The sequence below is a fragment of the Callithrix jacchus genome, chromosome 6 (assembly GCF_049354715.1).
Source record: "Callithrix jacchus isolate 240 chromosome 6, calJac240_pri, whole genome shotgun sequence".
NCBI lineage: Eukaryota > Metazoa > Chordata > Mammalia > Primates > Cebidae > Callithrix > Callithrix jacchus.
In genome coordinates, this window is record NC_133507.1 from 49,784,293 (window position 1) to 49,811,977 (window position 27,685).

At 36.8% G+C, this 27,685-nt stretch overlaps 1 protein-coding gene across 49 annotated transcripts in view; it reads right to left on the reverse strand.

The window, feature by feature from the left end:
- The window catches only part of TTN (titin), a 272,145-nt gene that overhangs the window by 75,985 nt on the left and 168,475 nt on the right, over positions 1 to 27,685 (reverse strand). For all 49 annotated transcript variants that reach the window (XM_078327295.1, XM_078327278.1, XM_078327313.1 and 46 more), the window contains 44 exons: positions 27,131 to 27,273; positions 23,145 to 23,268; positions 22,339 to 22,605; positions 20,559 to 20,656; positions 19,696 to 19,864; positions 19,334 to 19,600; positions 18,961 to 19,227; positions 18,589 to 18,867; positions 18,090 to 18,498; positions 17,862 to 17,986; positions 17,496 to 17,762; positions 16,465 to 16,734; positions 16,071 to 16,373; positions 15,657 to 15,959; positions 15,205 to 15,392; positions 15,000 to 15,114; positions 14,609 to 14,893; positions 14,365 to 14,516; positions 13,554 to 13,701; positions 13,217 to 13,394; positions 12,767 to 12,888; positions 12,386 to 12,673; positions 11,981 to 12,277; positions 11,659 to 11,845; positions 11,069 to 11,184; positions 10,681 to 10,980; positions 10,196 to 10,495; positions 9,998 to 10,103; positions 9,699 to 9,895; positions 9,315 to 9,620; positions 8,937 to 9,215; positions 7,907 to 8,206; positions 7,501 to 7,803; positions 7,025 to 7,387; positions 6,423 to 6,725; positions 5,994 to 6,293; positions 5,601 to 5,897; positions 5,217 to 5,501; positions 4,837 to 5,130; positions 3,233 to 3,532; positions 2,809 to 3,117; positions 2,530 to 2,720; positions 1,702 to 2,131; positions 37 to 345 (listed from right to left, as the gene is read on the reverse strand). In XM_078327295.1, the coding sequence (XP_078183421.1) occupies positions 37 to 345; positions 1,702 to 2,131; positions 2,530 to 2,720; positions 2,809 to 3,117; positions 3,233 to 3,532; positions 4,837 to 5,130; positions 5,217 to 5,501; positions 5,601 to 5,897; positions 5,994 to 6,293; positions 6,423 to 6,725; positions 7,025 to 7,387; positions 7,501 to 7,803; positions 7,907 to 8,206; positions 8,937 to 9,215; positions 9,315 to 9,620; positions 9,699 to 9,895; positions 9,998 to 10,103; positions 10,196 to 10,495; positions 10,681 to 10,980; positions 11,069 to 11,184; positions 11,659 to 11,845; positions 11,981 to 12,277; positions 12,386 to 12,673; positions 12,767 to 12,888; positions 13,217 to 13,394; positions 13,554 to 13,701; positions 14,365 to 14,516; positions 14,609 to 14,893; positions 15,000 to 15,114; positions 15,205 to 15,392; positions 15,657 to 15,959; positions 16,071 to 16,373; positions 16,465 to 16,734; positions 17,496 to 17,762; positions 17,862 to 17,986; positions 18,090 to 18,498; positions 18,589 to 18,867; positions 18,961 to 19,227; positions 19,334 to 19,600; positions 19,696 to 19,864; positions 20,559 to 20,656; positions 22,339 to 22,605; positions 23,145 to 23,268; positions 27,131 to 27,273 (10,839 nt within the window). The remainder of the gene's footprint in view (positions 1 to 36; positions 346 to 1,701; positions 2,132 to 2,529; positions 2,721 to 2,808; positions 3,118 to 3,232; positions 3,533 to 4,836; positions 5,131 to 5,216; positions 5,502 to 5,600; positions 5,898 to 5,993; positions 6,294 to 6,422; positions 6,726 to 7,024; positions 7,388 to 7,500; positions 7,804 to 7,906; positions 8,207 to 8,936; positions 9,216 to 9,314; positions 9,621 to 9,698; positions 9,896 to 9,997; positions 10,104 to 10,195; positions 10,496 to 10,680; positions 10,981 to 11,068; positions 11,185 to 11,658; positions 11,846 to 11,980; positions 12,278 to 12,385; positions 12,674 to 12,766; positions 12,889 to 13,216; positions 13,395 to 13,553; positions 13,702 to 14,364; positions 14,517 to 14,608; positions 14,894 to 14,999; positions 15,115 to 15,204; positions 15,393 to 15,656; positions 15,960 to 16,070; positions 16,374 to 16,464; positions 16,735 to 17,495; positions 17,763 to 17,861; positions 17,987 to 18,089; positions 18,499 to 18,588; positions 18,868 to 18,960; positions 19,228 to 19,333; positions 19,601 to 19,695; positions 19,865 to 20,558; positions 20,657 to 22,338; positions 22,606 to 23,144; positions 23,269 to 27,130; positions 27,274 to 27,685) is intronic.

The following is a 27,685-nucleotide window of genomic DNA, read 5'->3' on the forward strand; positions in this document are numbered from 1 at the left end:
GATCAAAAGAGGAGTATATAAACTAAGTACTAGTACCTTGAATATCAGTGGCAGGGATCTCCCCAGTTGTATCACTTGGTTCAGATTCACCAGCTTCATTGACAGCTTTCACTCTGAATCTGTACTTCCTGAGTTCTTTCAGATTAGGCACCACACATTCACAGGTAGTTATAAGTTTGTCTGGTTCATTTACTTTTTTCCAGTCAGTAGTGCCTTCTTCTTGCATTTCTACAATGTATCCTTTGATTGGGCTGCCACCATCTTTGGCTGGAGGTTTCCATCCTAGTGAGATGCTTGACTTTGTTTTATCTTTAACTTCTGGGCAAGAAGGTGGCCCAGGTGGAACTAATAAGAAAAAGAAAAAAACTTCACTAAATTTTGAAGCTGATGAAATGCTAGAATATTTTACTATGCATGATCACATGTTATTTTTAATCTATCAAAATATTACAATAGAAATGCTAAAAGGAAACAGTTACCTTCTAGAGGTGAGAAATAAAGGAAATGATCTATCTTCCTTTGGCATTAATACAAAAACAGAGACAGCAAACAACTAACTGGGAATAGACTACTTCCTATCTTGTTAGATTTACATTCTATTTACACGTTGATAAAAAACTACTTTACTTTTGAGATCCCTTTGAAGAAATTCTATAATAGCCTTTACTGAAAACATGATTTAAATTTAATTTACCACAATATGAAAATCTAAAAATGATTCCATCAATAGCTAGTAAACCTTTGAACACAAACTAATCTTAATGCCCTTTAGGGGCAGGATCAGTGTCTACAGTAATCACCTAACAATCCTTTACCTTTCTGAAAGTGCTTTACAATTACAGAAATCCTTTTATTCCACTTGTCTTTTTAATATTAACCTTCCCCCCTCCAGTAGTTAATATAGATCCTTGCACAAAGCACATGTTCAATACTAGTTTGCAAATGATGAATGACTGCCTATTTTATGTCTACATATGTATATATCCTCATTATATATGTATATATTCTTCACATAGCACTTGAGTATTTAATATTTTCTTTTTAGCAAATAATTGCATTTTTCTTCTATGGAGAATCTAATCAGATATATAGCAAATAGGATGAACTATTAAGGCCACAGTATTTTTAAATTTTTGAACTAATCTGCTCATAGATCTTTTATAAGAATTTTCCTCTTTTATTTGACCTCACAGACTGCACCTGAGAATCCTAAATCTTTGTTCCATAATATCACTGAAAAGCTAACGACATTGTGCTTTTGGTTGAATTCCTACTCAATGGTCTGATTAGTGGGAGAGATGATTTCCCTAGTATGTAATGAGATAGAAATTTATTTAAAGTATCAGAAGAGATAGGAGTTTATATTCCAGGTCTTTATTACTGTGATACCTCATAAAATATTTGGTTTAATTGAAGAGTTTACAAACTGATTTTATGTATGTGTATGTATATATTGGTGCATATATATATATATATATGTATGTGGGGATATATATGATATATCATATATATATATGATATATCATATATATATATATGATATATATATATACTTCGAAAGTCTATGTGAATATGAACCTTTTTAATTTTAGTAAATAAAATAATTTGACACAGAAAAATATAAGAAATTTAAGAGCAGAATTATCCATTTAGTGACTTTGTCTTTTGGAAATGAATTCCCAGAAATGGAAGCATACTTACATATGGGATCTCCTGCAACCTCTGGATCTGATGGTTCACTGGGAGGACCAATTCCTGCAGCATTTATTGCCATGGCTCTGAACTGGTATTTAACACCTTCAATCAGACGAGGAACATTAAATTCCACACCTTTCAATCCCACTTTGGTTACTGGTGCTCGGCTAACACGTGACCAATAAGCACCTCCCTCCTCTCTTTTCTCCAGCCAGTAGCCAGTAATTGGAGAGCCACCATTGTCCAAAGGAGGAGTCCAGCTCACTAGCATTGATCCTTTGGTGCGTGACAAAACTTTTGGTTTTCCTGGAGGTCCAGGAAGGCGATAAGGATCTTGAATGACTACTTTATCTGATTTGCACTCATCACTGATTCCATATTTGTTCACTGCCCTGACTCGGAACTCATACTGGCCATTGGGGATAAGTTTCCAGATCTAGAAATTAGAAAAATAGACATTTATTGAAGAGAATATACTTATGTTGATTTTCACTCATTTAAAAATTCAACTTATTTTGGGAAGGATAACTATAAAAAGAAATACATAGACTCAAAACACGGGAAGACAGAGAAAAGGAGAAAGCTTTTTAAAAATAAGAATACGTATATGTATTTTACCTGATAGTAGATCTCGACTAAAAAATTATCCGTGTATCAAACACTATTTACTAAGGAGCCTTATGCGTGTGGTGCTAAACACTACGATAACAAAAATAACAGCTTATTTTGTGTGGTTTTGAGTTTAATTATCAAATTCCAAGGTTATACTAAAAGGGCATCAAATCAGAGTCACATACTTTTAATGTGTTTAAGAAAATATGTAGAAGAGTTTACCCCGTATCTTTTCTCTACAGCAGTGTTGGTGACTTCCTCCCATTCTGTTTTCTTCCTACTTGCATCACGTTTGTCAATTACATAATGGGTGATTTCACTGCCACCATTATCAAGGGGGGCATCCCACGTCAAGTAGCAAGATTCAGCTTTAATGTCCGTAACAGCAAGATTTCTTGGTGGGGATGGGCGGTCTAAAAAGGAATCAACAGAGGATATTGAGAGGTCAATTCTTAAGCAGACAGTGGATGCCTTTTTGATGTAAGAGAGCAAGGCACTTACCATATACTTCAACATGAACATTTCGGAACACTGAGCCAAGGCGATTGGAAGCAGTAACTGTGTAAGTGCCTTTGTCCTCCCGCACTGCTTTGGGAATGCTAAGCTCAGTTTTGGCCTCACTTCGGGATACTTCTTCCTTGGTTATCTGAAGTGCATCAGTGGGTTTTTCAATTACAGTTTCATTCTTGGACCATTCAATCTTAGGCATTGGAAGGCCTGTCACATCTGCAGGGATGTGAACAGGCTCTCCTGCTTTAACTTTGATAGTGTCTCCTCGAACACTCAGACGCAACTTAATAGTTGGAGGCACTGCAAAGAGAAGAGAAAGAAAAAAATAGCGAAGTCATAAGGTTGTTTTTCAACTTATGGGATAAAGGCACATTGTAAAATGCATTAAAATTATTATTATATTCAGATTCCACACCTTCATCATCTTGTATGACTACATTCAGAGGTAGAGATGGTTCACTTTCACCAATTCCATTGACAGCCTTGACACGGAACTCATACATTTGGTGTTCATCAAGATTTTCAACCAGAAAAGATGTGGTTGGGCAGAGTCGCTTATTAACTCTTTCAAAGTCAGGTTTGTCATGACGCCGTTTTTCAATGATATATCCTTGAATGGGACTGCCACCATCACTGCGGGGCTCTTTCCAGTCAAGGGTGATAGTGGACTTTGTCCTTTCTGTGTATGTGAGCCTCTCAGGAGATGTTGGAGGACCTTTAGCCAGAGGCAAGTGAAAATGATTAGCATGAGATAAATATTCGTGTAAGAAATAATATTTCACTTCAACTTAATTATGTGAAAAATAGCCATCTGTTTGGCATAACCTTACATCCATATTTAAAATCTTTCCTAAAACTTGTCAGTTGTCAAAATTATAGACATTAATATAGACGGAATTTTTCTCAGCAAACTTTTCATCAAGATTATTGATGAAAAATAAATCAAGGTCACGTATACTTTTATATTTAATATTTTAGATTGTTTATCTTTGTAACTGAGGATGCTTCTAATTCTAATGAACTAGGAAAGTAAGTTTGCGAAGTTTTGCTTTGAAGGACCAGCTGAGAGCAAGTGTTTCATCTTTTATTAGTGGATAGTAGATATGTCTACTGAACACACTTTGAGTCATGTTGCCTCATGTGTGGGTTCAAAATATGGTGAAAAGAGGATATATGTAATGCTGCTGAAGTTTTCCTGAAGGGTCAAACTAAGAGTTAAGCTTTCAGTGGTAAAACTAGACCCAATCCATACTTGTTGACTATTATTGCAACCAGAAGCAGTGGAAGCCCAGCTCTGTTCTGGCACCTTTGGCACAGCCTGTGGTATACTGGATATTCATAGACGAGCTGCTATAATAGTAGTATAGGATGCAATTTATTTTTTTTTTCAGGAGGTGGTGGTAAAGGAATAACTTCTTCCTTCTCTTGAGGAATAGGTCTTCCTTAAAGGCTTTGCTTTCTTGGATGGGATATCAGTGTGCATTACTGTGTGTGCAATTTTAGTGTTTTGTGTTGATCTTAAGAAGATTCCCTCTGGTTGGTTTTCTGTTCTTTGGAGGCTCTTTCTGGTTTTAGGCCTTGCTACCCTTCCAGTATGGGGACTTTTTGAATACAGAGAAAGACTAAGGCATTTATCCTCAGACAATTGTCTAATCTTTTAGAAAAACACTGAACTCTCTTTAACTACTAGGTTAGTAAATTTTAAAAACCAACTTCCAATGTGTTCTAAGGAGAGATTTAATACTTCTAAATTACTTCTAGGTTATTATTAAGCCTCTATAGAGCCAAGTTTTCAGTACACAAAACCATGCATAATTAATATAATTACAGCCACAAATTACTTGAAATTATAGCAAATATGATATCTTTAATGTTGTTAGTTTTTAAATTTACTTTTCTTATTCTCTATCTTTATATTTTGAGATTGTTGGAAGTTTCAAGCAATAAAGCTCAATAAATAAACAATATAACTAGAAGCAAAACACTATTCTATAAACACAATTAAACCTTTTCTTTTACCTAGTGGATCAACTGCAAGAATTGGTCCTATTTCAACAGGAGGGCCACAGCCAAACTTGTTCTTGGCAATAACACGGAACTTATATTCTTGTCCCTCAAGCAGACCTGTGATGTCACATTTAGATCTCTCAGTCTCTATTGGTTGTCTCCAAGTATGCATCTTGGCATCTTTTCTTTCAATGATAAAGCCTGTTATTTCACTTCCTCCATCATCTTCTGGATCAGACCAGTTAAGTAGACACATTTTTCTGTTTGTTACAACAGGTTTTAAATCAAGAACTGGACCAGGGACATCTGAAAACAAAACAAAGCCCCAAATCAATGTAATAAGATATTATCACTTGAGAAAATCTTATGAAAATCAATGCAACATTCCTTACCAAAAACTTCTACCCTGACTGCTGCAAATTTGGAACCACAGCTATTTGTAGCTGTAATTACATATCTGCCATGGTCTTTTCGCAGTGCATCCTTGATAATTAGTTCAGATTTGGTTCCAACATTGTCTATTACAACGCGGTCTTTATCCAGCTCCCCTTCTTCTTTGGTCCATACTTTTGTAGGTACAGGGCGACCAGTCACCACAGCTGGAATTCTAAGAGTCTTCCCAGCCATTATTTGTATTCCACCCTTGACAGAAACATCCAGTTCCACAGTTGGAGGCTCTGTTGAAAGAGAACAATCACACATTAGCCCATAAAAGATTAAAAAATAGTCCTATACAGAGAAATTATCCATAATTTTATTCCAATAATGTTCTGTACCTTGTGGTTCCGCCACAGTAACAGGTTCTGTTTCTCCAGGCGGTCCTTCCCCTGCATCATTGACAGCAGTCACCCGAAGTTTGTAATCAGCACCCTCTCGGATTTCTTTGACAGTGTACTGACGGACCTTGATCATCTTCTCTGTGCAGCGTGACCATTCGTTTGTGCCAACCAACTGCTTATAGACAAAATAGCCAACAATTTCCCCACCACCATTGAAAGCTGGGGGCTCCCATTCTAGTTCAATAGTTGTAGAGCTCGTGTCAGTGACTCTTGGGATAGGTGGCCCAGGTGGAGCTAGAATGAATGAAGATATACAAATTAAACTCCCTGATTGTTTAAAAATATACAATAGCTTATTTTACTCCACTTTCTTCTTAAGGAATTACTTACAGATTGGATCACGTGCTGTTTTGGGATCTGAAGGTGGACTGAACTTGCCAGGTCCAGCTGCATTTTCAGCACATACTCTGAAGACATAGGTGAGTCCTTCTAATAAGCCATCTACATTGGCTTTCAAGGCATTCAGAAGGCTTTTGTTGACACGAGACCAATGTGTACTATTAACTTCACGCTTTTCAAGCCAGTAACCCAAAATGGGGCTTCCATTATCTTTTGGTTCATTCCATTTCACTAGCATACTGTTGCTGGTAACATCTTCCACAATGGGTTTATCTGGTGCATCAGGTGGCTCTGATAAAAAAAAATTAACATTTGAATTAATTTCTTAATATGACATAAAAATGAAATTTTATAAGCTGTAGTAATTATATATCAAAGTACATAGTAAAAAGGCAAACTTCAGAAGCTGAAGAACCTTACCAAATGGATCTTTAGCTACAAATGGCTTTGAAACACATGGCGGACCAGGCCCAAACCTATTTTCAGCTCTTACACGGAAGAGGTACTCTTTTCCTTCTATCAGTTTTGTTACTGAATATTTGCAATGTCTAAGTGTTGAAGTGACAACAATCCATTCAGAGTCGGGTTTTGTTTTATCTTTCTTTTCCAAAGTGTAGTTTATGATTTCACTGCCACCATCATCAAGGGGTGGTTCCCATTTACAGAGGACTGAGGTCTTTCTAATATCTTCAAATACGAAGTTGATTGGTGGTCCCGGTGTATCTAATATTTCAAAAGAGAACAGTAATTAAAATTTTGTGTGGGAAGAGTTGCTATGGAAAAGGTAAATGTGAGCATGCTCCTCTGACATGATTTCTGTTTTTCCCACTTCTATCTTTGTATTCTATTAGCTAATAAATAACAAGGTCAGGTGATTTCTTTTACATGCCCAGGAGATAAAATATGACTGAGGATAACTTGCTGAATATATTTCCTATTTCTTTCAACTCTCTCCCAAACTTTTTATTTTTATGTTTTACTAAAACATTTTTCTATTGGAAAGTGTAGTTTTAATGACTTACCTAATACACTGACAGTACAAGGAGCTTTTGCAATACCATGGTCATTTTCAGCTTTGATCATATACAGACCATGATCAGGTCGGAGAGAATCTCGGACGCGTAGCTGAGATTCTCCCTTTTTGCTATTGTTGATACTCAAACGCTGTGTGAGAGGCAGGACAAATGGTTCTTCTTCTTGAACTTCACCCTTCCTCTTCCTAACCAAGGGTGCTGCACGCTTCTTAATTTCCTCTGGTACGATAACTTCTTCATCCTTTATCCATGTAATAGTTGGGTAAGGTGATCCAGAAATATTTGCATCAAGTGCTATTTCATCACCTCGTTTCACTTCTAGGCTTGTTCTCAGAATGACTTTGGGAGCATCTATAATGGTCATAACCAATAATTGTTTTCAATTCTGATGAAAATAACTGACAAAACATTATTTTCATTTGTTTTACAATGGGAAAGTGGAAACTCCATTAAACAAAACTTACCAATGGGATCTACAGCTTTGGTTGGAGGAGTAGCCCGAGAAGGTTCACTAATACCTGCGGCATTCTCTGCTCGCACACGGAATTGGTACTCCTTTCCTTCTTCAAGTCCTTTTGCTGTATAGGTCAGGATTGGTACCAGGTGTTCATTGCATCTCCTCCACCTTTCTTCACCCTTAGCAATCTTCTCTATAATATAACCCATTATCTTGCTCCCTCCATCGTACAAAGGTGGCTTCCATGTAATAGTCATTGCCTCAGCTGTAGGATTATGAACCTCAACATCTATAGGTGGATCAGGGGGTTCTGAAAAACAAGAAAAAAAAGTTAGCATCAGGAGAACCACCTTCTTAAAACAAAACTATGGTTTATTAGTTCCTAGCCATAGTACATCCATGCCCAAACTTACGCTTTGGATCTTGAGCAATGACTGGATTTTTCAGTTCAATATATTCTCCTCCACCAATCTTGTTGACTGCTTTAACACGGAAGAAGTATTCACCATTTGGTATCAGATCCTTCACAGTCCATGACAGTTTGTTCTCACCAGACATGACAGGTATATATGTTCTCCTCCCAGCTTCTCTGCGCTCCAGGACATAATGAAGAATTGGGCTTCCACCATCAAATTCTGGAGGTTCCCATGTTAACTTACAAGAACTCTTGGTAATGTCACTTGCTTTAATATCTTTGCATGGTCCAGGTAGGCCTATTGCAAAAATAGATAATTATTCTTGTAATCCTGAAAAAATCAGCATTTTAATAATGCACTTTTCTCTAAGTGGGGCTATCTGTATTTTGGGTAGGATAATCTTTCATGTACTATAGTATCCTTTACACTGGAGAGCATTTAGCATTCTTGGCTCCCAACTACTAAATGTCAATAGCATCTACTCCAAGTTTGTGTGCCAAGCAAAAATGGCCCCACATAATTCCAGACATTATTTGCAGGGGAGAGGAACACAGACAATGTTACTATCCCTGGTTGAGAACACTATGGGAAAATGGGAAATTACACAATTAAGAAATTGTGGTCATTTCAATATTCTTTGGATATGGTAAGGTCTTTTACTTAAATTACTATTTTACATGCAAATAATTAAAACTATTATTAATTAATATTTATAATTATAATATAAATATAATTCATAATATAAATGACAAATATAATTTAATATAAATTATAAATATTAATTTATAATAGTTTTATTTATTATATAAATATTTATAATTTTAAACTATAATTATACATATTAATTATAGTTGAGAGATTTCATCTCTTTAGAATTGCTTTTTTTCTCATATGGAAAGACATAATCAGAATGACATTTAGTTTACAAGTGGCCAGTTCATGAGGCCATTTATGTTATTAATAGCACTGCAAAGTTAACTAATTTTCTCTACATCTGAAGAATGGTGTTTCATCAAAGAATGATTACCTATGACTTTGACATTGAGTGAGGCAGTTGCTGAGCCGAGCTTATTCTCCAGTGTAATGGTATAAACTCCGGCATCTGCATGGACACTCTTGGGAACTTCAAGGTGCGCAGAGATGTGATCATTCTTCATTGTTAATCTATCACTTGCTTTAACTTCTTTGCCATCTTTATGCCAACTAACAGTTGGAACAGGGACAGCTCTGAACGGAACAGGAATGTTTAACTTTTCACCTTCAATAACAATAATGTCATGAGTCTCCAGGTCAATTGTTGGCTTGCCTGTAAGATATCATTCAAAACAGCAAAAAAGAAAGTATGTCAAAATGCAATAGATGAATAAAGCCTATTTTATTAACTATAAAAGACATGTGTTCTTACAGTCTGGGTCTTTGGCAACCACATTTTCAGAGATTTCAGATGGGTCGCTGACACCAACAGCATTGACTGCTCTCACTCTCAGAACATATTCTTTGTCAGGAACAACACCTTCTTCAACCTTGAATTTCAAGTCCTTTATTGGGCGAGAATTAACTCGCATCCATTTCTCAGTGCCTACTGGACACATTTCGACATGGTATCCTATAATAGGACTTCCACCATTTTTCTCTGGAGGCTTCCAAGCAATGGCAATGTGCTTTCTCCCAGCATCAGTCACATGTAGGTCAAGGGGTGGTGAAGGAGGACCTGAGAAAAGAGTGAAACATTCATATCCAGTCTCATCAATGCCTAGACAATATTTTGTGTATAATCAGCATGACTTACTTGTTGGATCTTCAATGGATAGGATTTCTGTGGGTTCACTTGGGTGGCCAACTCCAGCTTCATTTTCAGCCCGAACCTGAAACTGGACCTCTGTTCCTTCAATGACATCAGTTACTCTGAAGTTACAGTCAGGTCCTGCAGTCTTTCCAGCTTTTACCCAACGGGTACCTAACCTTTCTTTCTTCTCAATGACATACCTATTGAAATAACAAAGCATTTCATTAGCATTAATGAAAAAACACAGTTAAAAGTTTGCAGCCAAGTTTAAGTTATTCTTTAGGAATTAATTCAAATTCTACCTCTGTATTGGTCTTCCACCATCATTTTTAGGTGGCTCCCACTTTAGGTCAACATGTCGTTTTGTCACATCAACCACGGCCAGAGCATAGGGTGGTCCAGGAGTGGCTGAAAGCAAAATAATCAATAATTAGGAAAACCAGAGGGAAAGTGATAATTTCCTACAAATATTGTCACAGAGATTAAGTGTGAGCACATACTAAAGGTGTCTTTGGCCAAGACAGAGTCCTCAATTTCAGTGTAGTCACTTTGTCCTATAGCATTTTCTGCAGCAACTCGGAACACATATAAAGAGCCCTCAGTCAGCGGGGTGACTGTGCACTTGGTATCCTTGACAGTGGTGTCCACTGTTTGCCAGCCTTTTCGCCTGACGTCTCTCTTTTCCACAATGTAGTTGGTGATGGGGGACCCTCCATCTTTCTCAGGAACTGTCCATTTTAGGTCTGCTGTATTTTTTGTGATATTAATAACTTCAAGCCAGCGGGGTGGTGATGGAGGATCTGAACAAAAAAGAAAGAAAGCTAATTCATTTTTTTATTACCTAACAGTCTGAATGTGCAGGTAGTCATTAAATAATATAGCCAGGAGGAAATAATAATAGTGAATTTTTCATATTTTTTCATATTGTAGTTCACAGGCAGACGTTAGAAGAATGTATATGCCCCAGACATCAAGGGTGACTTACATAGCTTCTCCCGGCAAAGCACAGGGTCACTGGGTTCACTGGGTTCACTCTCCCCAGCCTTATTCACAGCTCTAACTCGGAATGAGTACTCCTGTCCTTCCATGAGCCCTCGGAGCAAGTGCTGAGTGGTAGGAACCCCTTCTGCCACTCTGACCCAGTCATCTGTTCCAGTCTTCAGCATTTCAATGACATAAGACTCAATCTTTGCACCTCCATCATGTTCTGGTTTTGTCCAATTCAACATTAATGATGTTTTGCCTACATCTTTTACAGTTGGCTTTCCAGGGGGCCACGGAGGATCTGCAAGCCAATGAAATCATTATTTAGGTTTGCCAAAAAGGAGTTCACATATGCTTCAAAATAACCACAAAAATTATAAAAATAATACCTATGGGATCCTTTATTAAGATTGGTTCTGTTGTTTTACTTGGTTTTCCAGGTCCAGCAAGATTTTCAGCTAACACACGGAATCTGTATTTTTTCTTATTGGTGAGACCTTTCACTCTGAATTAGGAGCAAAGTGCATGTGTAACATCATGGTAAGAAGCAGAAGAAGCCTATGTTTATTTTATACAGAAGAGACTAACTTATTTAAATTATAAAAAAGTGATTTGGAAATGTAACTGAAAAGCATTTCAATATAAATTAAAAATTACTTTTTAACTGCCACATACTTTAGGCTTGGCCAAATATGCCAATCTAATTATAATATATATTACAATGATCATTATCATAATAAACTGGATGATCAAGTACTTTGAAACTTCCTGAAAGTTAATGTTTTAGCGTAAACTAAGAAATGTGCCCTTGAATGGAATTTATATAGTTTTTCAAATTATGAGGTAATAGAAAATATAAGTAATAGTAGTTTAAAATTTTTTCAGTAATATAGAACCATGTGTAATCAAAAAGAATACTAAAGAGTAAACATTTGAATATACTGCTGTCTTAAAATCTTGATGGGGATTCTGAACGTACCTGTATGTTGTGTCCTTTACTGGCATCTTATTGCATCTAACCCATTTATCCGTATCAGGATCCAATCTTTCAACCCAGTATCCAGTGATTGGGCTCCCACCATCATCATCTGGCTCACACCATGTGAGAGTCACTGCGTCTTTAGTGATATCAGAAGGCTCTAGGCGAGTTGGAGGTCCAGGTGGATCTATAGACAAGATAATGGTATAAAATGTTATATGTCCTGTATATAAATATAACAGCAAAATGCAAGTATGATATAAGCATCCTTGGTTTTTTGTTTTGTTTTGTTTTGTTTTGGTCAGCTGATTGAGAAACTTACCAAACTGAAACTTGGCTATTATTGGAGAGGCCTGAACTGGTTCACCAACACCATACATGTTTTCTGCAGCAACTCTGAAGATGTACTCTTTATTGGGCACTAATTTGGTGGCTTTGAAGTTTGTATCCTTGACGGTGGATGACAGCTTGTGCCACACTTCACTATCAGTTGCTCGTCTCTCCACAACATAGTTTGTGACCTTAGATCCACCATCATCTCGTGGTGGGTTCCATGTTAGAAGACATGACTCATTGGTTACATCTGTGATGTCAAAGGCAGCTGGTGGTCCAGGTTTATCTGTGTATAGCATTACAGATACAGAAAAATTATTATTCACCAGGATTTTTTTTTCAAGAAATTAACTGCAAAGAGTTTGTCCCCTTTTAAAATGAGAACCTTCCTTACCTAAGACGGTCACTTCCACCACAGCAGTGGCACGGCCACACACGTTCACAGCCTCAATGATGTATGTGCCAGTGTCACTTCTCTTACTATCAGTAATAGTCACTGTGGATTTCTTTGGGACATTTTCAATGGTAATTCTTTTGTCCGGCTTCAGAATCATATCAGCCTTTGTCCAAGTTATTTTAGGTTCAGGTTTTCCGGTTACAGTGGCAGGAAGTTCAATCTTGGTCCCAGCTTTTACAGTGAGACCAGCAAGAAGCTTCACGTCGAGGAAGATTTCTGGGGCCTCTGAATTGGAAAAGATTATTTACGATGTTAGCAAGTTCAAGCAGATTTAAGGTCAGAGGACAATTTGATAAGACAAAAATAAAAAACAGATACCTTGTGTGTCCACAGCCTGGATTTCCTCTGTGGGTCTGCTTGGTTTGCTAGCGCCCTGCCTGTTTAAGGCCTTTACGCGGTAGGCATACCATTTGCCTTCCTCAAGACCTGTCACTTCCATTCTGTCAGGAAACAAAATAGGATATTTTACTGTATTGTCTTTAATCTGTTTCATTGTGTAGTACTCATAATCTTTCAAAAATTTGCAAGATTGATATAATACTTGTCTTCAAATTAAATCTGGATTACTAATAGCACTATAACTGAATACATTTTCATTTCAATACTGTCTTGAAAATCCTAAGCCAGGGGTACATTCAGCAGCACCTTTTAAAATCACACCGGTAGCACAGAATTCTCAATGAAAAAAGACAAACATTAAAGTCTTCTCCAAAAAAGCCTATTTTAGTGACTAGGAGTACACATTTACTCTCATGCCAAATAACCTACTTTGTTTCTGCAACAGGTTCTCCACAGGCAACCCATTTATCAGAACCACGTGGACATTTTTCAACTATATATCCTTTGATGCGTGAACCACCGTCATATTTCGGTGGATCCCATGTTAAGAAGATGCTATTGGCTGTTCGATCTCTCCATTTGACATTTTCTGGTGGGTCAGGTACCGCTATAACATTTGGAAGAGAGAGTCAGTCTTACATAGGCCACCTATGAAGGTCTCTTCACATTGCCAACCCCTGCCTTGCCCTATAACTTCAACCCCAGGTCTAAAAGCAAAAAATAAGCAACACAAGACTAGGTAAGAAATCATCAAGCATGTACTCACTTGCAGGAACTGACATATTTACAGGTTCATCAGTATATGCAGGTTCTCCAGGGCCACATTTGTTACGAGCACAGACCTTGAATAAGTACTCTTTTCCTTGAACAAGATCAGGAACTGTGAATTCTAGATCAGTCACACAGTCTATAACCTGGGAGAAAGAAATACAGTTAATTAGTTATTTCCCAAAAATCCTTTCCCCAACTCAAAAAATGTTTACCATGACCAGGGATACAAACTGAAGTTGTTTTGAATGCTAAGGATTATTCTTATATTAATTTCATATTATGGAAAACTGCAAAGTAGGATACATGATAACATTTGACTCAGTATAAGAAAAACTGCTTCACAGTTTGTGCACATGAAAAAAGATGGCACATGAGGTGTTGACTATTCCAACCAGTTTGGTTATTAGAAATATAATTTTAATTCAGGATAAAGAATAGTAACTAATATAAACACAAAAAAATAATGGCTGATTAGTTCAACTAAGTTATTCTAGTGGAATAAGAAGTGTGACCACAAAGGAAATAAATATTTACTTTCCTTAGACTGCATTATAGCTTAATGGGTACATATTGGGTACAATCCTAGCTGAAAATTTGGTAAGGCCCACAAGAGGAGGCAATTATACGATCCTTGGTTGAGCTACCTCAGGAAGCATTAGCACCAATGCATTCTTAAAAAGTTTTTGTATGTTTTCAGTGAGGTAAAGGTAAGAAGATGTAGCACATAAGACTTTTGCGTGGCATCCCCACCTGGGATTTCCCCTACTCTCATTTTTGGCATTGATGCAGTGCTGCTCAAAACTCACTTTAGTCCATGTTTTCCGGCTGACTTCTCGTTTTTCAACAAGGTATCCAGTTAATGGACTTCCTCCATCATCATCAGGTGGTTCCCAAGTCAAATGTACCGAGTCTTTGGTTATATCACCAAATTTCAGTTCTTTGGGTGCACTTGGGCGAGCTGAAAAGAAAATGCACTCCCAAGTCACTATCACTAATAGTCTGAACCAATATTGCCAAATCACTTTTGATGATAAAGGTTTAGTTCCTTACCGATTACATTGACATCAATTTCCCCAGAAATTGTTTTCACACGGTTTTCTAATTTCAGTGTATAAATGCCCTTGTCTGAACGTTCACTTGGAGAAATGACAAGTTCAGCATAGGCAGACAAGGTCTTCATTTTCACACGGTCCCCTGCTTCTAGAACTTTATCTCCAAAACACCAGGTTGCAGTTGGCCTTGGATAGCCTGTACTTGGAACCAGGATCTTGACAGGATTTGGTACAATAACTTCCAGACCATCTTTAAATGCACTTAAATCCATTGTTGGTTCAACTACAAAAAGAAACAGTTAATAAGTTTGCAGTGCCATATTTAAACCTCTGTTGCCCCAAAGTGGCTATGTGCTATTCCTAGATCTAAAAATAAAATATCTATTTACCAAATGCATCATCAGCAGTGAGAGGACCAAGAATTTCAGATGGATCTGAAACACCAGCTTCATTTTCTGCAGATACTCTATATAAATAATTTTTTCCTTTTTCCAGTCCAGTAACCTATGATTAGAATTAATATTTGTAAAAAACACATACAGTTATGCCCATGATCCACACTGAATATTCTTTTTTAATATGCAAATGACCTACCTTGTAAGTCAGTTCAGGGACAAGTTTCTTATTGCAACGAATCCAATTATCTTTTCCCTCTTCACATCGCTCGATTATATATCCTAATATTGGGCTTCCTCCATCTTTCAGAGGAGGTTCCCATTTGAGTTGAACTGATGACTGAGTCTGATCTGAGGAAGTTAGGTTTATAGGTGGACTTGGTCTCTCTGGAATAAAAGAAAGAATTGGAGCATACATTTTATGTTAGTGACAATTTATGAAGACAGTGCTATAATAAATTATATCATCCTCATTAAAATAACAGATTTATTGAATTCACTGAGTAAAGTAGGCACAGTCTGGGCTTCTAGAACTTTATTCAAATTTTCATGATATTCGATCTTTTTTTTAACTTGAATTATTTTAATTGATAGATTTAACATCTGGATTTCATGTAGTAATTCTTTCCTTTTTTTCTTTGATGGGCTTACCAATTGGATCAGCAACTTTGACAAAGGGTGTGGCTGCACTTGGTTTCCCAACTCCAATTCGGTTTTGGGCTCTCACTCGGAAACTGTACTCCTGTCCTTCCACCACATCAGTCACAGTTGCAGATAGGTCTTCAGCTCTCACAGTCATGGCAGTATCCCACCTGATAGAAGTCTTGTCTCTTAATTCAATGACATAGTTTGTGATCTCAGCACCTCCATCATACTCTGGTGGTTCCCACGTCAGTGAGACACCAAATCGATTCACATCAGTGATGGTTACATTCAAAGGAGGGCCTGGAACATCTGGATTTCACCACAGAAAAAGAAAACATGAGTTTTGGGTAACGCTGGGGATGAAGGCAAATATTGTAATTTACTTAAAAGCTAGATTGCAATTTACTTAAAACTTCTTACCATATTTACTCCTTGCTTCTACAGGATTGTCAGTTTCTACTGGCTCACCAGTGCCAACTCTGTTTCTTGCACTCACACGGAAGAGGTACTCAACTCCTCCTTTCTGTAGACCAGTGACAGTAAACTCACAACTGTCTGCACGGTCTGTGGCCATAACCCAGGTCTTTCTCTTAATGTCACGTCTTTCAACAACGTAACCTATGATTTTGCTTCCACCATCGGTTAAAGGTTCTTCCCAAGCAAGGCTCACTTCACCATCAAATGTTTCTGTCACTTCTAAGTTACGTACTGGCCCAGGAACATCTGAAATTAACATATAAAGGAATTTTTTAGTGTGCCGTCTTGCTTTTAAGTTGTGCTTTGCCAGTTAAGTCTGAGTGACCCAAGGGCTTACCAATAACTTTTAAATTAATGAATCCTTCTGCTTTTCCATGTTTGTTCTGAAGCACAATTTTGTACCTTCCTCTGTCTCCTTTCTTGGCTTCTAAAATTCTGAAAGAAGTTTGTTCAGCTGTAGTATCGACGGTTTTTGTAGATAAAGGTTCATTTTCTTTAAACCACTCTGCTTCTGCTTTGGGGTAGGCATCATATGGCACCACCATTGTCAGAGGCTGGCCAACATCAACCACAAGGTCTTGATCAGCTGTCTTGATTTTCGGTGCAGCTAGTTGGAAAGATAACATGTGAATGCTTTCGACTATTAACAGTAGCCAAGCTACATCATATATTATTATGCACTTGTTATCAAATATTGGTTACATAACCTTGCCACAGTAACTTTATAGCAGAGAAAACTGAGTGGTTTAGAGTTCTCATAGCTTTTTTTGGTTGTTGTTGTGTGTGCAAATGAGACTGGAGAACAGAAGATTGAGAATGGCATAAAATGATTAGACATGCATTCTTTGCCAAAAGTAATAAGATAGGACTCAGTGTAGTGCAAAATATGTTTTGTTTTGTTTTTTTGATAGAGTAGGCACTGCATACTTAGTTCAAGATAAACCGAGAAACTTTTTTCTTATGAATGAGAGATACACTAATGGCTTTTTCATAAACGCAGTATATAAGGATATCCTGGGTCAGGATGAGAACATGCCCCAAAGGCACACAGGGGTTTGGAAAGTAGGAGACTATGAGATTGCCTTTAGGTTTGAAAAGATTCTCAGGGTGATGGGTTAGTTCTAGGAGCTCATAAACAGCCATCATGTACTAGGAACTCTCCAAGGTTCTGCATGTAAAGATTATTGCTATTAATTTCCTCTTACTCAAGACACTTACTTTGTATTGAGCAAAATTAGAACAGTTAACATGTGGATAGAAATGAAAGACCCTTACAAGAATTACCTCATTAAATAACTGTGAAATCTGAAATCTAAATAATCTCTGTGATATTGGAAGGATATTTTAAAATAAAAGAAAGGGACTGACCTGCCAGTTCAAGCTTAGCTCTGGCTTCTTTGTCTTTGGCAATAAATCTGTATTCACCCTGGTCACGGGGCTTAATATCACAAATCTGTAGTCGATGTATCTTTCCTTCACTCATCATTTGGTGTTTATCACCCTGGACAACAACCATGTTATTTCTTAGCCATTGGACTTCCACCTTATCTTTGTTGAGCTCTGCTAAAAAGGTAACATCAGCACCAGGGGCTTCCAGAATATCTTGGGGAGGCCTGATGATCTCAACAGGAATTTCTGTAAAGAAAATGCAAAATAAATGCAAATATGTTTACATTTTGATTAACAATATAAAAAATTGGTAACATTAGAGTTGTCCTTTCGTTTAATATGTACCTTCCACAAAAAGTCTAGCTCGAGACTTCCTGTCTTCTACTCCACAAGCATATTCACACTCATCATCCAGTCTGCAATCTTTTATAATCAGTCTGTGTGTACTTCCATCTTTTTCAAATTTGTATCTAAAGGAGACATTGAATTAACAGTTAGCTTGCATCATGGCCACTAAATTGTCAAAAGTGTATATATAGCTATAGAAAGAGAGAATAAAAAGATTTTGCTTACTTTTTGCCTTCTTTGATCTCTCTCCCATTTCTGTACCATTTTACATTGGCTTTCTCTCTGGAGAGCTGGCAGGAGAAGACAGCGTCATCAAACTCAGTGACTGTCTGATCTTCCAAGTGTTCCACAAATTCTGTAGGGGCTTCTATGATGAGAAGTTCAGCAACAGATTTATCTTGTCCAGCAGTGACAATGTATTCCCCTTCATCTGGGAAGCCACAGTCTTTAATGATTAATGAGTGCTTGTACTTATCAATTCTGTATGTGACACGGTTGTCAAAAGGCACTTCTTCACCATTTTTGGTCCACTTCAATGTCACATTGAGACGATTCACCTTGCACCAGAATGTGACAGATTTCTTCTCCATTGTTTCAATATCTTTAAGAGGCTCAACAATCCTAAGGTCTTCCTCTGTTGTAAAGGAGAAAAATATTGTTGATTTTCACTATTTTTATGATAGAAATTGATGAAAAAATCTCTAGTGCCATATAAATTGCTTACCTTCTACTATGAGGTTGGCTGCACTTTTAACATTTTCACCTCTGTGATTGGTCAAAGACACATTATAGTTGGCTTGGTCATCTAAGCGTGCATCTCTAATTCTGAGGGTGTAGACCAGGTCTTTTTGGAGAATAATGTATTTTGAACTATCAAATATGGCTTCTTCATTTCTGAACCATTTGGCCTTGGCACCTTCAGTATTGACTTCACAGTTGAAGACAACTTCTTGTTGTTCCTTCACCCGGGTGTCCTTAAGAGGAACTACAATCCTGAGTTTTTCTGCAAGCAACCAATAAGACTTTATAGTATGAAGAAAGATGGAAGTAGTAAATACAAATACAAGAAAAACCCTAAAAGCAAGAACAAACTTACCAATGACTGTCAAGTGAGCTGCTGCTCTGGCAGCCCCCACCATGACAACATAAGTGCCCATATCTTGTAACGTGGCATCTTTCACAACTAAGACCCTCTTTTTACCATCGGCAATAATGTCATATTTATCTCCAGATTCAAGCGTCTTATCATCTCGCTTCCACTGGACTTGAAAGCTTTCTTTTGAGATAGAGCAGACAAATTCAGCCTTTTCTCCTTCGAGTATTTCAAGGTTTTGGGGCTTGGAGATAAATTCAGCAGCCAGTTCTGGGAAGAAAAGGTTACAAGATATTAGAGACATATGTCCTTGTACTTTAAATCTAGCAAGTATGAATTGTTAGAAATAAAAGATTATTCACTGTAGTTTTCATACCATGTACTCTGACTTTGCCATCGGTTCGAGAGCTTGGGAGTCGACAGTTGTAGTTGCCAGCATCCTCAAGGTGAGCATTCTGAATGATCAGGATTCTCTTCCGTCCATCAGTCAGTATTTCATATCTTCCTGTTTCAATGATCTCCTCATCCCCTTTATACCAAATCACTTCTGCGCCAGGTTTGGAGACTTCGCAAACCAGTTTTATAGTATCTGTTTCACTAACGTCAATGTTGGCGAGATTTTTGGTAAAGACAGCTTCTTCTTCTGCAAGCATTGAAAAAACAAAAAGCACAGTGAGTTAAATTGGAAATTATTTTTTCCCAACACATACACTTCACAAAGAATGACTGTGCTCTTACCCAGAACTGTCAGCATGCCAGAAGTTCTTGCTGTCCTTACTTCACAGGAATATTCAGCTTCATCATCCAGCAGACATTTGTTGATGACGAGAATGCGCACTGCTCCCTTGGAAATGATGTCATATTTTTTGCCCTTTTTAATTTCAGCACCATCTTTAAACCACTGAACCTATATTCATGACAAATAGATTATCAGTTTTCTTGTTTTTTCACATGGGTGTCTTTAAGAGGAACTATGATCTTGAGTTTTTCTGAAGGCTACAAACAAGACTTCACAGTATGAAGAAGAACCAAGGTGGCAGACACAAATGTAAACAAACCCCAAAAACAAGAACGATCTCACCAATTACTGTTAAGTGAGCTGCTGTGATACTATTATCAGTTATTAAAAACAATGGGATCATATATTTGTAGAGCCATAGTAGGCTGTAGATATCATGCAGACCAACTTCTTGGATATGTAAACTGAGGCTCAGACTTGAAGAAATTTGCCAATTGTAGTTAATGGCAACAAGAGGTACTTTGTTGAAACAAATGTAATGGCTGATATTTGACTGTTTATCATCTTAAAAGACAGCAGTTTTGTATGGTTTAAACTAATATCTAAAGCTCCCGATTGTAAATCCAGTGTTTTTCAAGTAATAGTAAATTAATAATTTACTATTACTTGAAAAATTACTAATAATTAATAAACTAAAAAGAGAACAATTAAAGTAAAGTATATATTTTATACTAAAATTATCTTTGAAAGTAAAGTGGTTGCCAGAGAAGTTTTGAGTAACTTTTTTTTCTGATTTTGGCTAGACCAAAAGTAAATATAAAGTTATTTGACAGTATAAGATGACAGGTATATAATCACAGACCTTAGCATTTTCTCGGGAAAGTTCACACTCAAATCGAGCCATTTCTTTTTCTTTAACTTGAAGATCTGTGAGTGGTCTTAAGAATTCCACATGAGGAGCTGTAAGAGAAGGTCATCAGAATTCAAAATGAGGTTTCTGGAAATGTACTCTGACATCACCATAGTATACATTAAGAAATAGTGAGTGTTTTGGAGGGCCTTTTCATCTTAATAGACTACAACTGACTTTGAAATCGCTTGAAGCTGCCTATCAGGTATGATGTTTTGCTTTTTAGATACTTCTATAGTTTACATAAAACCATGTGGCATTCTATATATCCAACTAGTGAGCATATGTGTGTGTATAGTATATATACTAGGGAGCCATCTCAGTTCTTTTGAATAATAGCTGGAAGAAAAATCTTCATTTGTACTGCACCAGACTTGAAAGATATTGTCAAAGGAAACACCAGAAACCAGTAGCAAAGAAACATTGTCTTATTTAAGGCAGCCAGCACAATCTTTGAGAAATTAGCAGAATTCAGAGATAACACAGCTTAAAGCACTATGACCAGATTTGTGTATGGTTAAGAGGCTGTAATTGAAACACATATATTCAGCTTTTTAAAAAATATCAGCTTTGAAGATGTCACATGTAAGTCAGGCATAAAATCTATTAGTGCAACAAAGCAATGTGTTTTGTATGGGAGGGTGACTAGGTTTTTTACATCTGTTATTTCATTAATCTCTAGAATTAATTCATCCAGTGTACAGGATTAGGGAGTGGCCCCCTTGCCCTTCCTTCTTTCAGAGCTCCTTGTGAGTCTTTCCCAAGGTGACCTTTCTTGAGCAAGAAAATTCTGTGACAAATGCTGGCTAATAGCAAGATATGCTCCTTGCAGCTGAGCCTTCTTGAAATGAAGTAGATGTCAAGGGGAAGAAGGAGACCCAAGAAGCGACTTTGACATAAGCCTGAGCAGAACAACCACAAAGTGGTAACAAAAACACAGTACAAGATGCGTGAAGCAGAGTCACTAGGTTGTAGCTGTTGACAGAAAGCAACCAAACCAAACAAACAAATATTGCACAAAAATACACAGAAAAATATTATCACTCGACAAAGGAACGAATGAAGCAAGCTAGCATGTGGCATTTGGAAAAAAGACATTAATTACATTTTTCACCAGAGGAAGAAGTAATGCTAAAAACCACTAGAGTTCTCTTCATTAAAAGAGTCCAGGACTCAAAGAGTCCAGGCCTTGCTCCGTCTTCTTATCCATTCTTATTCTCAGAGATTGAATCATGTGAATGGGCTTTGTTATATTACAGCAGGTCACTGGTATGCTCCTACTGAGACTGAAATTTCATGCTTATTTTCTAGTTGTTCCCCACACCTGAAAACTCATTTTCTTTCCACATGGAAATCACTTTTACTTTCTTTTTAAAATTAGGACTCCCTACTTATCTTTAAAATTCAGTTTCTCCTCATCTGTATCAGAATATCCATACAGTAGGCTGACTCCATGTAGACAAAGAGCACATCTAATCACTACTCAGCGAGAGAAAAGAAGCATAGGGAAAAGTGGTTGCTCCATCATTAATCAGAACAGACATAGAATAAGACTTTTCTTTTCTTTTTTTCTTTAAACACATAAGGGATCAGGTTAGGTCAGTGTCAATACTGGAAGCTGCCAATAAATGCAGTTAGGCCAAGAAGGGCACGCAAAAAGTGTTGTGTTGTTTTGTTGTTTTTGTTATCAAAGAGTTGCAAATGAAAAGTCCTTTGTAAGAAGAATACTTACGCACGACATTCAGGTTACAGGAAGTCTTAAAGTCCTTAGCATCACAAGTGTATGTTTTAATATCATCTGGGGTACAGCCGTGTATAATAAGTTTTCTGACCCTGCCATCAGCAACAATTTCATACTTCTTGCTTTTGAGGATTTCTGTCCCATTTTTGAACCATTTCACCTTAGCATTTTCTCTGGAGACTTCACACTCCAGCACTGCAGTGGCTCCCTCTTCGACCGTCTGGTCCTCAAGAGGCTTAGTGAATTCAACTGGGGGTTCTGAAAGAATCATACTTATTAGCCACAGTACTCCTTTCCTTCTCCAAGGGTTCTGGTACCTTCTCAACTTTCCCTTGGCATCTCCAGGGCTTTTTCTGTTCTAAGTTTTATTTTCAAGTTTTGATTACACTCAGACGTTTTCCTCTAATAATGATGTTTTATCATTATTTATATAGACAAGGAAAATCGCTTTAAAAACTAGTAAACATTAAGGAAATAACAGCCAACTCTTGGTTAATGAAGTGATGGATACCTAGCTTCATAATAATTCTTCCTCCAGCTGGCTTTTGAAGATCTAGGATGTGCAATAAAAACAATGGAGACAGAGGGAGGAAGTAAAACCTGTGCTAGTCAATTTTTGACTCTTTAAAAAGATCGTTTGTGAAGTATTTTGTTATGCCAAAAGGTAAAATTAGACTTTTGATTATTTAGTTGGTTTTAAACATCTATAGCACTCATCATATAAAGATAGTTGAGAGTTGGCATTATTTACGACCCTCTGCCTTATACATGTATTTAAAAATAAGCCTTGTAATTACCTTTCACAAAGAGGTTGGCGTGAGTTTTGAAATCTTTTGCTGTTAGTTGGACTTCCCCAGCATCTTCTAACTTTACATCCCTCAGAGTAAGTGTATGAACTTTTCCTTCTGAACGTGTGACCACCTAGTTGTTTAAACAAAAAGAGAATCATGAAACAGCAATCTAATATATGGGTGCATTTAACTCATTTAGGTAAATGGTTTGAAAGAGCTTTCCAAGTTGTTTTATAATCATATATTTAGCACATATGCATTCAAAAATAATTTCAACCAATAGTTGGATCTTTTAAGAAAATTTTAGGCTTTCTTAGTTGCCTTATATAATTACTAGGTAGACTTTCATGTTGAAATTGTCCAGGTCAATTTCTGCTTACATTTGTGGTCCTTTTTGCATATGTGTAGGTGTATAGCACATATAGTATATACGTGTGTGTGTGTGTGTGTGTGTGTGTATGTGTGTGTGGAGAATGGGCTTATATATATAAAGGAAGAACTCAGAAAAGCAAAATCATGAAAGGCTGAAAGAAAAAGATTGGCTATGGCAAGCTGAAAGTAAACATTATGTTCTGAAATGTAAGGTGTTTGCCATGCAACAATGAGCTATAACCCTTGTTCCCATTTATTTTAGCAATGAAACTTACTTGCAAACCAATTAAACCTATGATTAAAATAATTTGTACAACCTATTAATTTTGTTCAAAACTGCAAATTAAGGTTGGACTCTTCTTCCCTTTTCATGTGTTTAAACAACAGGAATGAGAAAATCAGATGTCAGTGGTGCTACAGATAGGGTCATTCTGACAGTAAAGATAAGAGACTTGGGGGTTCTTCCAGTTCTATGATCTAAAATACCTAAGAAGCTGCACCCTGTCATCCAGGCTGATTTGGCACTGCTTAAGAGTTTACTTAGCGTTAAAAATAATGTAAAGGTTTTCACCAGTGGAACTATTTATTATACCGGTGTAAAGAAAAGAATCAGAAATAAGGTTTCATCTAAAGGTGTTTTCCTTAATTAAGAACTGGGCATGGGCCGGGCGCGGTGGCTCAAGCCTGTAATCCCAGCACTTTGGGAGGCCGAGGCGGGTGGATCACGAGGTCAACAGATCGAGACCATCCTGGTCAACATGGTGAAACCCCATCTCTACTAAAAATACGAAAAATTAGCTGGGCATGGTGGCGCATGCCTGTAATCCCAGTTATTCAGGAGGCTGAGACAGGAGAATTGCCTGAACCCAGGAGGCAGAGGTTGCGGTGAGCCGACATTGCGCCATTGCACTCCAGCCTGGGTAACAAGAGCAAAACACCGTCTCAAAAAAAAAAAAAAAAAAAAAAGAACTGGGCATGGTTAGTCACATAATTATATGAGTAATTGAGATTGGCCAAAAAACATAATCAGGAAAAATAACAGCTAGGAGAGGGTAATTAAATATGTCCTTGGAACAGAGCTACTTATCCAAGGGCATGGTGCTGAAATGGGGAAAAATTGCTTTTTAATGACATTTCAATATAAATTTTGGAATGATGCTTTTGCCTACTTAAAAAGGTGTCTCAGTTTCTAATCCACCCACAGATACATTTTATCTGTTGATATTATGTTGCTTTATCATCTGAGTTCGTCTGTGGTGACTTTAGGACACTGATCAGAATGCAGTGCTTCTCAATAAACAGCTTGTATACCGTCTACCTCCACTATATTAAAAGAAAGTAAAGGAAAACTGATTGACACCTTATAAAAATGAACCAAGGAAATAAATGTCACAGATTTTGCAGTAGACTATGTAAGAATAATGTTAGGGATTTTAAAAAATAATTATTTATAATGGCAGCATATTACAATAATACAGTAGGCTATGACTGACAAAACTATTAAAGTTTTATATTTAAATTTTAATTTTATCAAATTTAAAATTTAACTTCAAAATTATAAAATGCTATTTGGAACTTGGCAGTCCTTTCTTAAACTGACAGCCAGAAACAACAACTACAACAACAAAGAAAAAAATGCAACACCTCATGTCTACAATTTTCTCTTCACATTTCCTATTTGTATAGCTTGTTTTTGCTTGTTTGGTTATTGTAGTTTTGGAGGGAGGCTAAATATTTTACAAAAAGTGAATATTAAAGGTCGTAATTACATTGACAAGAGCAAGTTTGTTCTGATAGACTTAATATAAACAAAACCTGCCAAACGTCATAAAATGATTTTATTACTTAAAGCTTATATTTAAGTTCTTTTTGAAAAGAGACATTTAAATAATGCAAGAGCAAGTTCACAAAAGGCTAAAGTATTTTGGGTGCCTAGAGTAAAGGATTAAAATTCCTATGCCAAAAGAGATGCAAAGGGGCCCTATAGAATTATAGTAAGCTGATCCATAGACAAAAATTTAGTTACAATAAGAATTTTTAAAAAAACAAAAGTGAATAAGATTTTTAGGAGTCTACATTTGAATTTAAATAGTGTAGTTTTTGTATTAGAACTGAGACTGATATTTTTAATAAAAAGCTCTTAATATAATGACATGATATTTAGTAATGAAAGAACAATATCATTTGTCCTTAAGCAGTGTTCCTATATATAAATTACAAATAAACAGATCTAGAAAGACTCTTGAAAAGTCAACCAATTCTCTACCTTTAGACATGAAGTTAATTAAATCATGATTGATAGGATAAATACACATTTTCAAACAACAAGCTTGAAGGTAGAGATGCCTCCCTCAGTTCAATATTTAGAAGACCCAATTGTAAGGAAGGTTTTCTGATATGTAATTTAATTCTCATGCTACAAATGGAACGTGATGCTGCTTTTTCTAGTCATTAAAAAAGTAGGCCAAGAAGATTTCCTTATTATCTGTATAACAGGCAGGCGTTACCTACAAGATGACTGCTAGTGAATCATCCTGTAATCACTCTGTTGGAATACTAGTTTGTTTCAAAGCAGTTACTTTAAGGCATTTTTTTCAAATACTTCAGTCAATTTTGTAGCTTTTTGTCAAACTGAATCCCTTTTAAATTATATTCCTTTAAGTCTTCAAAGTTTGATTTGTATTGAGTTCTTTATAGCACATTTAATATTATTTCTGAAATATTGGGACAAAATGTCACAGAACAATGTAGTGTCTTGTGCTTTATTTCCAACCTATGCTGAACATATTAAATTAATGATGGATTGTCAAGATAATTTAAAGACATATGTTGTTTTTGGGAATAAAACATATAGCTCAATTTAGGCAAATTGTATTGTGGGCCGATCTGAATAATCCCTTGGTTTTATTTATGGGTAAAACCTTGGAAATAGAGAATGTTAGTAAAAGCTAGCAGAAGGAGCTAGTTATTTACCAAAACTTTAAAAATTATTTCATTCACATATGTGGATAATCATGGAGCCCTTCTTTCTTGTCAGTACTATCAGTTGTACTTTAAATAGTCCACTTGCATTCCAGATATTGCATAGCCCAAAGCACTTGCAGGTTAAAAATAGCTTTGGAGAAATGCTTGAAGAGCAAATCTGCCCAGAAGTTATCTCAACTACTTGACCAACTGCCCAAAATGAAATTTAATCTTCTCCTCTTAATCCCTTATATGCAGAACACTAGATAGGATGGAGAGCTTTAGTCTTAAAACTTAATGTGCACCATTGTTGCAGAGCATCCAGTCGGAAAGCCTGTTTAATCCTTCCTGTCTTCTGGTTAATGAAACAAACTATCATTGATAGTCATTGAGTCTTGCCTTTTCTTCAAAAAACTAAAACTTGATCATATTTAAAATTTTTATTTCTATTTCAATGAAAATATCATCAGGTTAAACCTAATAAAAAATGGAAAAATCTGCTTTACAATTTCAGTAGAAATCAGGCTAAAGGCAGGAAGAGAAAGCCAAAGGCAGAGGAAAGGACATTAGAAAGAGCAAAGAATAAGGAACATATAAGTGAAGATGAAAGTACTTGAGAAAAAGAACAGGTAAGACAAGGCATGCCTGATTTTTACCTTATCGCTGGGCTCTAGTTTCTTCCCTTTGAGATACCATTCTACTGGAATATCCTCGTAAGAGAGCTCGCAGTCGAAGGTGGCTGTTTCTCCTGCAGTCACGGTGACATCCTTTAAAGGCCTCAGAAGACCGATTACTCGTGCTTTTCGAGAGGGAAGAAACAGCTTTGTGTTACTCATTTTATAATCCCAAAATAATAAATAGAGAATTAGATATGAATCTTCATGGTTGCTTTCTTCAAGAAGCCACAGGACTGGTCACTATTTTAACTCCCATGTGAATGTGGCCCCATGGTGCTGAGAAGGGGAGAGCTGGTGGCCGGAGAGTGAGTATATGTAGGGGCCTCTTCGTGCTGACATACAAGGTCAGCGAGAAATCTGTGCTGCATCTGTCTCTCTGCCAGGCGTCAAGTTCTTCTTGCTACATAAGGTATGTGGCTTCCAAAATAACTAAGACTCTGATTGGGAGAGGACAAGGGGCCCTCAATCAGAGGCTGTTCCTATCCATCAAACACTTTGCACCTTCCAGAAATTTTAGCCTAATGCTCTCCACCT